The 13,034-nt window shown below is 35.7% G+C and overlaps 1 protein-coding gene across 1 annotated transcript in view; it reads left to right on the top strand.

The window, feature by feature from the left end:
* The window catches only part of AGBL4 (AGBL carboxypeptidase 4), a gene marked incomplete at its 5' end in the record, with an annotated part of 965,543 nt that overhangs the window by 18,788 nt on the left and 933,721 nt on the right, over window positions 1-13,034 (top strand). The window contains one exon of the mRNA XM_054384552.1: window positions 11,115-11,239. Coding sequence (XP_054240527.1) covers window positions 11,115-11,239 — 125 coding nt within the window. The remainder of the gene's footprint in view (window positions 1-11,114; window positions 11,240-13,034) is intronic.

Below are 13,034 nucleotides of genomic sequence, written 5' to 3'. Positions count from 1 at the left end.
CTTACCACAGCAGAAGACAAAACCATGTTGGTGCCATCTAAAATGTCAATATTTAAATTATCACTTCTGATTGAAAAAATAACATCAACTAGATAGTTTTTTGAGGTCTAATTTAAGCTTTAACTAAACAAAGATAAATGAGGGTAAGCAACCCTCTGTTACATCCATGTGAGTACAGCTAAGAAGGCCTGCTACAAATTCTGTCAGTACTATCAAAGCAAACCTTAGTTTTATATATATTTTTTATATATATTATATATATACTATATATTTAATTATATATAATACATTGGAGTAAAGCTGAGGTATAAGCAGGATTGATATTTCATAATTATTGGAAAGACTGGAAGTCAAGGAGGGCTTCCAGAGCAGGCTGATGACTGGGGGAAAGGAAAATAGCGAGGCACAGGAGTACAAAAATTTTGTCAATGACAATACAGGAACAAATTCCATTTCAGAAGGATTGAAATGCTATATAATAAAGAGAAAAGTAGAGAAATCACCTTGTTCTACAAAAGCCTGTCAGACTAGGAACTACAGCAGAGGAGTAGGTGAACAATGAAGTTGTGTATCAGTCTAGTCTGATGAAATGGAAGTCTATCTGTAATTTTTTTCATGGAGATTGTAAGATTTCACTTCTAGGCAATTAAATAATAGGATTAATATATTGAACAAGAATGTCATTTTTAGCCCTGAAACTGTTTCCATGGCTAGGTTGCTAATGTCATAAAAACCCAGTTTCATAATAAACTGAAATAAGACTGTTCAGATCCAGGATTTGTGTGAAAGTCTGTCCTTACAATAGGCCATTGTTAGAGAGGGGTTTTTTTTTGTATGATACAGAAGGAAAGTTTTGGCTACAAAATCTGCAATTTCTTAGCTGAAGAGGGTTCTTCTTGAAGATCGATTTCAAAAAGCAAGATTCTTCGATGAGACATAACCTGAAGACTTTATATTAATAGTTTCTTTTTAATAAAAGCTCCCAAATTTATTTACAGCTCTAGTGACTTTGGAGAGGTCCTTGAGAATATAATTTACCTATGAGTCTTCAGACTGATTGAAGTTTCCATCAATTAATTTTCCTCAAGTGACAGTTTCTAATTATACTATGGAAGGATTTCCCTGCAAAAATGGTTGTTCCACATATTTGGCCCCAAACTAGGCCAATTGCAGAATTGCAACACTACCATGCAGTAATAAATCATCAGAAATGTCCTCCCTTGTAGGAGGAAAGAACTGTTTTGCCTTTTGTGTTATAGGAATTCATAGGGTCTTTGCAAAATGATGACTATATTGAGTAGGAAGCATTACATAAGTAGAGCTAATGCACTGTAGGTAAGAATGAAGAATCTGCAGCTTTTAAAGTTTTTAACCACTTTTAACGTGTTGCTTGCACACCTGTGATGTCCAAGCAGCAGGTAAATATGAGAATGTTAGAAGCTGTAAATAGCAAAAGATTTTGCTGCTGTACATTGATCATCAGGCCCTAACAAAGAAAGTATTTAGAGAGAAGTTTCTCCCTGCTACACACCAGTAATGGTACATCCCACTGTGGTACCATAGTTCATGTTCCCTGATCTGCCTTGGTGGTTGCTTCCATGGTTAAGGCTGCAGACGTGGTTATAATTTATTTATTAACTTATTAATTATTTATTTAGGATAGCACCCATTATATGCTAAGTGACTTCCAAACAGAAATTTCTCCAAATGCTTTTCCTTTAAGAGCTTTGCTTTGAAGGATGTGATACATGTGCTACACAGTCGTGAGATACCTATTTTGATAGCATATACGTTGTTAAAGAGAGCTGTGTTTCGTGACACTAATACAAAGCCTCTTTGTATTCTGATTTTCCTTTAACAAAGGTTTGCTGCCATGGATAAATAACTGCCCATCTGTCATTTGAGGCCTTCTGGGAATTGATGAAGAGGGAGCAGAGAAATCAGTAGTCTACTGTTTTTCTGGGGATTTGGTAGTTCTGGTGTCATGGGTGTGCAATGGCCATTTTAGGGCATAAGCATCTGATTTTTAAGCATTCTTGACATGTCCTACTAAGTTGATGCATTGCTACTTTACTGCTGCCAGTTTTTGTGTTTAACTGATTTTGTGACTTGATTTGGAGAATTTGAGCTGCAGTCTTGGGCTTTGCTGATTTTTTTTTTTCTTGTAAATACTAAGAATCTCATAGATGTGGGAGAAGAAACTGAGAGACTGACTCAATTTTATCCATCCTTTGCATTTTCCTGACACAGTGAAAATTGACATTTTATTCTTCGCAGCTCCAGGATTTTAGGTCCTTTAGCTTAAAGCACCAGTGTTCATTGATAAGGGTAATTTTGAAATAAGGCTCTGTGGCTGCCAGTGATTACATACCAATCTCATCTGATCAGAACTATTGAATTGCTTCAACCAGATTGTATTATGTAATTTCTTTATACATACATACATAAGCCTGCTGTTTACACAATGGTATTTGTAGTATACTGGGGTATCTGATGATTGCATGTTGTGCTATTTTGCTCATGGTGGGTTTTGAGCAATGATGGTCTCTAAATTTTCAGGATTACTTCTTGCTGGTTTTCATTATTCTCTAAGCTGGGATCACCTCTAAGGCTGCTTCTCTTAGTGAACAGAAAGAGAATATTTGAGTCCTTCTAGTTGCTTGTGTTGACTTTCTAAATAGTATTGTTTAATCTTGTGAATTATCTTCAAAAGAAAGTTGCAGGTGATGTAAGTAGGTTGCCTGGGGATTAACACATGCTAAAACTTTAAAAGTGTTTATATTATGAAATCTGTAATATTACCTTCATTGCAGGAGGAGCCTCAAAAATACTGCTCAGTATATTTTAATCCCTGTGTTCTCCCTTCTCCCTCACCCAGACATCATTCATACACTTGTGTGGCACTTCCAGACTACTAACATATGAGAATCTTTTTGTATCTGTCCAGCTTTCTTATCTTTTATATTCAACTGACAAATTAAGCTTTGTTTATGCCTCTTTAATTTCTTAATCAGTCCTTCATTCTTAAATGTTTCTCTTAAAGAATTCTTCAGTTTGCTTAAAAGTGGCCTTGTACTCTTTTCACTTCATTCAGAGGCCAGTGCCACAACTTCCTTTTAATCTAATCATGCAGATTAGCTGCTGTGGGTGATAAATTCTTCCTCTTACTCTAATTCAGAGAAAAGTTTTAATTTGTAAAACTCCTGTGGGTGTTTTATTCTAGGCCACACTGTTTGTTAATATTTCTGCAATTTAACTCAATACAAAGGAAGTGTAAGTCTATTCATTACACTTGTTTGGGACCACTGAGGAACAGTAATTGTGATCCCAGGTACTGTGGGTAGAATGCCCTTAGGAAAATGGTATAATGCACCTTACCTTATCATTTGGAAAATAAATATTGGAAAGAGTTGAAATCAGTCCTGAAAAGGTGATCATGCTCTCGTTGTTATGAGTTAGGAGCAACACCATTAAAATCAATACTGTTGCACCAATAGAAACAGGGCAATTGGAAAGGATAAGAACATTTTTAAGTTTTGGGTTCAGTGCCCTTCTCCATGTTGTTGCTGAGTCATTTGACATTCAAACAAATGAACAAATGAGAACCATAACTTACATACACAAAAGATCAATAAAATTTATTTTAATGCTATATTCTTTGATAAACAAGAAAAAGTGTAGAAGCTAGAATTTTCATGTGCTGTCAGTCACAATTAGTTTTTACCACATTGTCTAATTCCAATAAAAGCTCTATAAGTTATGCATTAATATGTACATCTCAATTTACCCTTCCCAGTGATGGGAGCTGGCCTTTTACCAGTTGCTGCTAAGAGCTAAGATGGTTGTGATTCCCATACAATGTTTTTCACAAAAAAAAAAGATTCTCAAAAGACACTGACTTAGTGTCCTTTGGATGCCACTATTGATAAAAATTTAAAACATAATGGAAGCATAGCAATTTCCCATTGCCTGACTGGAGAAGGAGGAGAGAAGGGACAACAAATACAGGTATGAAGCATCCAGCTTCTCAAACCATCTGCATTTGAAGTGCTTTGCCTAATTTGGTAGTCTTGAACATTTTTCAAAGGTGATTTGGATTTTGACTGAAAGCTATCATGACCATTGTGCATTGTTTTCAGTGGAAAATCAGGTTCTTAATACAAATTGTATTGTTGAAGTGTATTGAGTCTTTCTTTCCAAAACAGTGATTTAACTGTACCAGTGTAGATATTATTTTGTAATGCAGAGCTTAATATACACACTTTTAATGATTTTAAGTATCCTTAAATTTACGAAGTGTATGTGTATGTGTTTGGGGTTTTTTAATTGTCTTGTCTTTTTATTAAAATGATGTGCTTTGCAGTTTCAGGAGCCTTGATTTGACATATACTTTGCACAGAAGTCCAGGAGATGATGCAGAAACGGTTCCACGTTTTCAGAACTCATCACTATTTGATTGTATTTTTTTCCTATTTAAAAATCAAATGCTGTTTTGAAGTTGTGTAGGACTTCTCACCAAACTATTTTTCATAAATTCTTTTCACAGACAAAGAGCGAAAGTGAGTGGGAAGTGACAGCTGATATTGTTAGATGCACTCCTTTCAGAAGATACCTAATCTTTCCCTCAAGAGAAGTTTATACAGTTCTCGGTCCCTGTAGTTCCTGTTCCATTTAGGATGTATCAATAAAATTTCTTTGCATCATCATCTCAATGTGTTTTGTGATCTCTAAGGACGAATTCTATTGAAGGTTTTCCATATTCCACATTTAACCTTATTTTGTGAAATACAGATTTGCATTAAAATGTGGGTTAAATACTGTTTGGCTATCTTGGGCTTGATCCCAGGTTCAACTGGTGAAAATGATGTATATTCCAATCTGTCCCTTGGTTGTTTTTGTTTAAAGAATTTGTATAGACTGAAATGCAGCTGCAAGTATATTAGTGATTTTCTATTGCTTACTTGTCAAGATTTTTATTGTGTGGATGAAAAATAGTATTTCAAAAACTGGCAGCATATTGACAAAAAGAGAAGAGCACTTTGTGTAATTCTCTTTTGAAAAACTGCCTCTTTTAGAGACAGAGATTGCCTCAGCTACCTCCATTCATATGTATCTTGATCAATAGATTTATTGATAGCTTTTAGCCAAGATTTAATTCTTTTTTTCTCAGTTCACCATGGTGCTCACTTTTCTGAATTAAGAAACTAGAATTGGGGTCCTATAAGCAAGGCATACAATATGCAAGTGCTCTAGGTGTAAAAGGAGGCATTTGACCTTTTGTTGCTAATCTGTGACAGGTGCAGGCTATTTTCTTCCAAATGGTGTTAATTTTCATGTGCAAATCCACCCCCTGAAACCTGCATTCTATATAACCACCACAGGGGAATTGGTGGTCATCATGAGTACTGTAATGGACAGCTGAGAGGGATAATCACTGATATTTCAGCACATTCATGCTTGCGACTCAGTCGTTTTTAGTGCACTTCTGTTTTCACTGCTTATTAGGGAGGCTGAAGTTAGTTATTCATTGCTGGACAAAAAAAAAAAAAAAAAAAAAAGAGAAAAAGGCAAAAAAAAGGGGGAAAAAAGTGTCTAAGAAAGTTCATGTGCAGGGAACAGCACATTGTTACAAATTAGTTTCCTTTACCATTTCTGGCAAACTCATTACAAAGTAATCGCGCCCTGCACTGAAGTGCACTTCCTCTGGGACCAATAACTGTAAATAAGCAGGGCTGCAAGCTGGCTGATAAGTTGTTGTTCTGAAGATAACGGTCCTTTTTAGCAGAGTGTTTGACCTTTTTCTTTATATTGCCTCAGGCTTGTCTAAGACCCTCAAGGTCTATTTTTCATCTTAAAATTCTCTGTAGGAAAGCACAATGTGTGGTTTAAGAAGATTTTAGGATTGCTTAACATATCTGTATTTTCTTTTCTAGCGTTTTTATGATAATTGTTAGAATGCTTAGTAAGTTTAGCTGGCATTTTCTTAAGCAGGTTTTCTTTCTTTGTGCAAAGTACACTTTATTGATGTAGGAAGCAATATACGTTAATATTTTATGAGGACTAAGTGTATGTTGCATGATTAATAAAATAGTAACACTGTGGTTTTTCTTTGACTTCTAAAGAGACTTGAAAAATGCTATTGACCCCTCTCACTATTCACAATATGAGAGTATTGCACTAAACGTTACTTTGTAAAGCAATTTAAGCAAATATAATGAAGAATTTCAGCTTGAATGATTAAAGAAAAGTGTGTCTCTTCTTTTCTCAGTATGCTAAGAGTATTGAACAGAACTGTGACTGAAAATTGAGCATGTCTGAAAAACAAACCCCAAGGCAAAGTGAAAGTCAGTTTATAGACATTTGGGAATTTGATTTGTTCACATCTTCCCATCAGTTTAAAAAGATCTGTGCCAGTATTTCTGTAAAGTAAAATAATAATAGATAAAAAACACCCCTGTAACTAATTTCAGAGTTCATAGGAGAAGAAAAATCCATAACGGTTTGTAAAGCGCTGGCTACTTTAATAAATTGTTTATTTTGCTTTTAAGATACGGTCAGAAAGCCATTTGACAACCAGACATGCACCCAAACTGTAAAAAAAAAAAAATAATCTGAACCACAAATATCTTAGAATACCAGTAAGTTTAGCTCTTACTGCTCATAATGGTATTGGGTTTTTGCCCTTGCAGATCACATTGCTTGATCAGTTTATTGATTTTTACATGTTTTATAATGTTAACCCTCAAGTATAATGCAAATCACAAATTCAGGTCTGATGATGTTTTAAAAAAAATTTGTATAATCTCGTAGATCCAAATTCTGTATTTATTGTGTGGAGTGCTGATGGTTTCATGTGGGTGTGAATCCAAAGTAAATTAAAACCAAGCTGATGTTTAGATTTTTTACTTTGATTTTAACAGAAATCCTTAACTGCTATGATTACGAACAGACTCTTTTGTTGCTATCAAAAATTACGAGGCTAGCAATGTACACAGAACAAAACATGGAAGGATCTTACAGTACTTGTATCAAGACTGAAACTGTTGGTAGGTACAGTGCAGAAAATTATCACTGTCTGATGTTTTCTTAGATTTATCATCATTTCAGCACAGAAGCTGGCCACCTCCAGTACTGCAAAGCAGAGTGTATGTATTACATAATTGCAGAGCGGTTCTTGTGATCTAAGAGGAACTGTCTAACCATTCATTTAACAGTTTTTCTCTTGCTATATATTTAAAAAAGAAGAAAAAGATAAATTTTAAGGAACCTTACAGAGCTGTTAAAAAATAAAAGCAGTTTAGAAGTTGCACTTAAGGAAAAATGTTAGTTTTAAATGTTAAAATATTAAAATAGTATAGTGGCTAAATGGAATAACATAATCAATGTTTAATTCCTGTTTCATAGTTTCTAATGCATTTTGCTGTGCTACCTGTGGCATTAGAATACTCAGTCATTAGAATAAATCTTTTTTCTGTTATTACAGCAGTGTGAAGGCAGCATACGAAATTGATTATTTTGTTTATGACATTAACATTGGGAAATTTCTATGCTTTTTTTGTACACCCCCAAATGCCTTTTTTTTTTTTTTTTGGTGGAATTACCAGTTTTCTACAAAGCATCACTTAAAGTGAGGAAATGTTTTGTTCTTAAAGTTCTAGGCTTTGTACCACAACTGCTGTCTTTTAATGGCATTGCTATGTGGGTTGAAATTAGGCTGACAGATTGTGAGTAAAAGCTGTGATATTACAAACAATAGTCTATTGAGCACGAGGAACTTGTTGAATTGGTTACTGAAGGCATTAGTGTAAGGTCCAGCCTATTTAGCATCTGGAAGACAGAGAAGAAATAGTGTGCTAATGAAATGTACAAATGATACTAAACTGCAAATGGCTGCAGGTGACTGTAGCAGCTGATGTGTTCCATGAAGGAGCCTAGTAAGAGGCATTTCTGTAGGCAAAATGTAATAAAGTTAGATAGAGTTCACAAAAGGAAAATATAATACAATAAGAGGGAGGTGATTATTCAAATTAAGGATTACAGATAGAGAAAACAGTGTTGGGAGTCACAGGGAGTCATGCACACAATGGTTAAATTGTTAAGGGTTCTGCTGGATTTGAAATAGATATTTAGGTTTTACAGAGCAGACTAGCTTGGATGGGTTCCATCATACCAGCTCTTAACCATTAGTGACTTTATTGACAGCACTACAATTCTCTAGTTCTAGTTTAGGGATCCTGTGGACTCTGTAAAGTAGTTCTAAGTGGGCTTTCTGTCCCCCATGTTTGATATTGACAAATAAGCTGAAATGCATAATAGGTCAGAAGTCAAGATCTTAATTTTTCCGTTGTTATTTATTAATTTAATAATCTTTTAAATTCTTAAACTTTGAAGTACAACTTTTTAATGATCTTTAAACTGAAAATATAAATTTAATTGCTTCTGTGTCCATCTTTGAAAGTAATTCAATCAATGGTTTGTATTGCAGATAATTTGACCCATATTTGGAATTGCTGGGATGATTGAGAGGCATGTATACCTAGTAGTTTACAAGCTAGACCTAGTCTACGGTCTGTGTTCATCTAGCCTACTGTGTTAATCTTAGAGGATCCACCAACATACTGTGCATAACTCAGGTTGAAGTGACTCTTGGTATCCACACATTAAGCTTTGCCCAGAGAGAGCTTAAACTGTGACATGTGAGGCAAATGGAATCCAATCGATTGAACACCTTGAACCAGCTCCGTTCTGAAACACATGAGAAATAATATTTTCCCAATGTCATATGTGCATGACGTTTAAGGAAAAATATAGTAAACCAAAGTCCTTTAATTCTTTTTTTTTACCATTCTTATTTACTTTGACTAACAGTCTGTAGGAAGTAGTAGCTTATGTTAACATTCGAGTTCTGTTGTCGTGAAAAACTGATGGGTTTAACCCTTGGCTCAGAAAATACACTGAGATGTGTAAGGGACTTAACCTAAAGCCAGGCAAATGTGGTGGGTTGACCTTGGCTGGCTGCTAGATGCTCACCCAATCACTGCTTCACTCGGCCTCCACCACAGGAGGTAGGGGAAGAAATAAGATGAAAAAGCTTGGGGTCAACAGAAAGAGAGGGAGATTGCTTACCATTTGCCATCACAGGGAAAACAGACTCAAGTGTGGGAAAACTAATTTGCTGCCAGTTAAAATAGTAAGGCACAAAAATAAATGGAAACAGCACCTTCCCCTCACTCTTCCCTGTTGCTCCTTCATGGACCCACTGGTCGGTCTGTCAGGAAATACCCACCTGCTCCAGCCTCTCCCCACAGGACACAGGGTAGTCTGCCCTGACACCTGGACTATCCCCCTCGCTTCTCCTCTTCCTCCCCCAAACCTGGTTCTTCTCAGACCCCCTAACTGCTCAGTGTGTAGTGGTTCTGTCCATCATTAAACACATTTTCAAGTAGGCACCAGCACCTTTGCTGAGGGGCAGGGCCGTGCCCTGCGGTGAGGCTGGTTTGGAGCCATCTGGAGCCGGCTGGAGACTCAGCCTCCCCTCAGCGCTCAGCGCTGCAGCCCCTGCTGCATGGACATCCAACATAGCAGGTGACATTATTTATATTTGGCAAAGTTATCTTAGCTGTACAATATTGCTAGTTTTTTTTTTCCCTTTTTTTTTATTTTTAAATCTTTTTCCCCCAAAATATTTTATATGCCAAATGTATCCTTCAGGCGAGTGTTGTTTAGGAACAGATTGTTAGCGTGAAGCGGTTTTCTGCAGAGGGAATCAGTGAAGAGACTTCTCTTCTGAAAAGAGGAATGTGGGGAGGAAAGTAGAGGATAACATTAAAAACAGGGAAGATTAAAAGCATTCAACTAGGAAAGCCATGAACAATTTTAGAATAAGGAAGAAATCCTTGATGAACACAACTGAAAATGTTTTTTTCCTGCTTTTCCATCCTGGAACTGCAGATCAGCCAAATTTTTCACACACTGAGCTGCATGTTCCCCATGAATAGTTGTATTGGCTAAAATGGGACTTGCTGAGGAGGGAATTGTTTAGCCCAAATAACATTAAAAGCAGCTACTTGAACCCAAAAGTGTATACCCAACACAAAAAAATATATTTAAACATCCAAATATATCTGAAGCCATAAACCCAAGTCTTCTTACAGTGCTATTTTAAAAAAACTAAGTATAATTTAGCATATAAGATAAAGCCTGGCCTCTGTCTTACAAGACCTGGTGAGATGGGGCTTGGATTGGATGAAGAAAACGTGAAGTCTTATTTTTGTAGTATATAAATGAAACGGACAGTCTAAACCCTGCCTTTAAAAATCTTGGCACACTTCAAAGGAAAAATGCCATTTAGCAATTTAAAAGCACTTAGCAAGTTTTCCCACTGCTGAACTTCATTTCTATAGCCAGTGTGGCTGCTTGCTGAATAATGCCATAGGGTACAATGTAGCTCTGACTATATTTAAAAATATTATTCTGTGAAATTCACCAGGAAAAAGCTGAGGCAAAATCTTTCAGCCTCATTTGTGTCTTTGGAAGGAGGTGATAGTAGCTGGAAATGGGAAAGCGAAAGGATAAAGATAGCTTTTGAATCACAAAGGAAATGAAGGCTGGCCCACCTTTGAGGAGAGAGGGATGCTGAGAGCAGCAGCCAAAGTGTCCAGGTGAAACTCTGGGGACTCTTTAAAATTAGAGGTGCTTGAACATGAGCAGCAAATGGAAAGGAATCTCTAGAGGTGGGGCTATAAGAGGTGCAGAGACAGTCTTAGAAAAGTGAAATAATAAAAAATCAGGAAACAGCTAGAAGACTGTTAGGAGAAATAACCAGAATACCCAGCTAAAAGAAGACAAAAATGTGAATTTGAATAATAAACGCCCATGTTGTCTCCTTTTTGTTTGTTTTCATGTGCATGTGGCTTATGGGTGTGTATTTTATTTTGTGAGTATGATTAAGTCTTTTAAAAAATAATTTTGAACTGTTACAAAGCTCATTAAATACTTTAGCCAACAGAATTAGATTTTCAAAACCTTTTTTTAGTGTAGTTCCTGGAGAGTTTTATCAGCCATTAATTTATCAGCATAATTAAGATGCATTCTTTTCCATGTGTTCTTGGTAGGTAACCTTGGACGGGTGGATCACATCACAGAGTTTGAGTATGACCTGTTCATTAGACCGGATACCTGTAACCCACGCTTTCGAGTCTGGTTCAACTTCACTGTGGAAAATGTAAAAGAATCACAGGTAAGTGGTACTAAATTAGATAGGCTTTTAAAATTGATTACTTTACAGTATGTTTTCTTCAACAAGGAAGATGACCTGCAGGGCTTGTAAGTAAAAATTTACTGTAAACCATGGTTTGTATTCTTTGAATTTTTATAAGTAGAAGCAAGTATCAGCGTGGCTGGATGCTGATGTTCAGCTATCCAAGACAGGAAGTAATTACAAATGCAGTATGTCATTTGCATTGTAGCAGGAGTTGTATTACTAATGGCTGCTGTATATTTGTGTTAATATATACAAATCAAATATATGTGTTAATATATGAAAAAGAAGTCTGTGATAACTGTTCACATATTATCACTCAAGCCTTCATTTAACACATGTAGAACAATGAGGTAGTGTTGCAAACAGGCATTACTCTGGTGACTTGCAGTAGAGGAGAAGTTGCCAGTCAGTGTGTGTCTTGTGAAAAAAGGAGATTTAAATGTGCAGCAACTTGATAGGCAACTGTTTAATCTACTTTTAAATAATGTTTCTTTGCAGTGAATAGGGCCCATGAGAAAGAAACTTCCTCGCTCTATTTTTTCACTTATCTTAAACTAAACCAAAAAAAGGTTATGTACTAACTTGCATATTGGGAAGCCAAAAAAAGATTTAATTCTAATTTTCACGCATACCTTTCATTTTATTCTGGTGTTCTGTCTTAGCATATCATAATCAGACTATCATTTTCATGTTATGGGAGGAAAACAGGAGGAGAAAAAAATGCAGAAGCTTTATATTTATATTTCTATGAGACTAATATCTCAATATCCACTACTATGCCATTCCTGTTACAACTAGAAATCATGAAATTGTTTATCTATCTTCCTGGAGCCTGATACTTTATCAGGCAGACCCTTTTCCCTGCTGTGCCTTACTCAACTGTGATCAAATTATATAGTCATGAGATGAATGGGAATCTGTCTCAAGGAGGCAAAGAGATCTGGTGGAAAGATACAATATATATCTAGTGCTTACAGGATATTTGTTTTCATGGTTGTCTACATGAAATAAAATGGTTTCACTATTAAGTTTGACTTGGAGGTCTGTTTTTATAATGTGTGTTCCTGTAATCTTTTTTTCATCTCTCCAATTTCCGTTAGAATGAGACCTGCATGAACATAATCTGGTCTGGAACCTTTTTTAGGTCTTTGTACCAGTGGACATGGGCAGTATTAGTCATTCCAGCTCGGCTATATTAAATGAGTGTTAGAAATTTCTACATCAAGCATACTGTATAATCTGGTTTGTGCATTTTGCTTATTTGCTTTTATGTTTTGCTGGAAAATAATAACAATGAAACCCATACCATTAAATATTTGTTAAAAATGTTGCAGTTGTAAACAAGTGGTGTGATTTCTTTGTGTGTGAAAGTAGGTATTTTAATATCTCTATATAAATAATTCCCTGTGTAATTTTATATTAATTTTTGATGTATCATATAGGTGATTGGGGATGAAGGCAGATCTATGCATTTATATATCCTAGGTCTGGTTTCAGATATTTAGATGAGGACTCAAAAGGAGCAGGGACTTTTCATAGTTTTATATGTTGTCAGTATTACATTTCTGTCTTGTTATTCCTCTTATTTCAACTTCAAATGCTTAAACAACTTCATTTACTCAAATGTGAGAATAAGTTGGTGATTTTCTTCTCATTATAGGAAAGTCTCTCATTTTGCTTAATGTTTCACACTAAAGTCTTTACTCCCAGAGATATTTATTTCAAGAGTAATAAAAAAAAAATCTCCTTTCATTACCTGTCTTAGAACACA

The sequence above is a fragment of the Indicator indicator genome, chromosome 10, assembly GCF_027791375.1.
Source record: "Indicator indicator isolate 239-I01 chromosome 10, UM_Iind_1.1, whole genome shotgun sequence".
Taxonomy (NCBI): domain Eukaryota; kingdom Metazoa; phylum Chordata; class Aves; order Piciformes; family Indicatoridae; genus Indicator; species Indicator indicator.
Note: the sequence above shows the minus strand (reverse complement) of the source record. Positions and strands in the feature narration are given on the sequence as shown.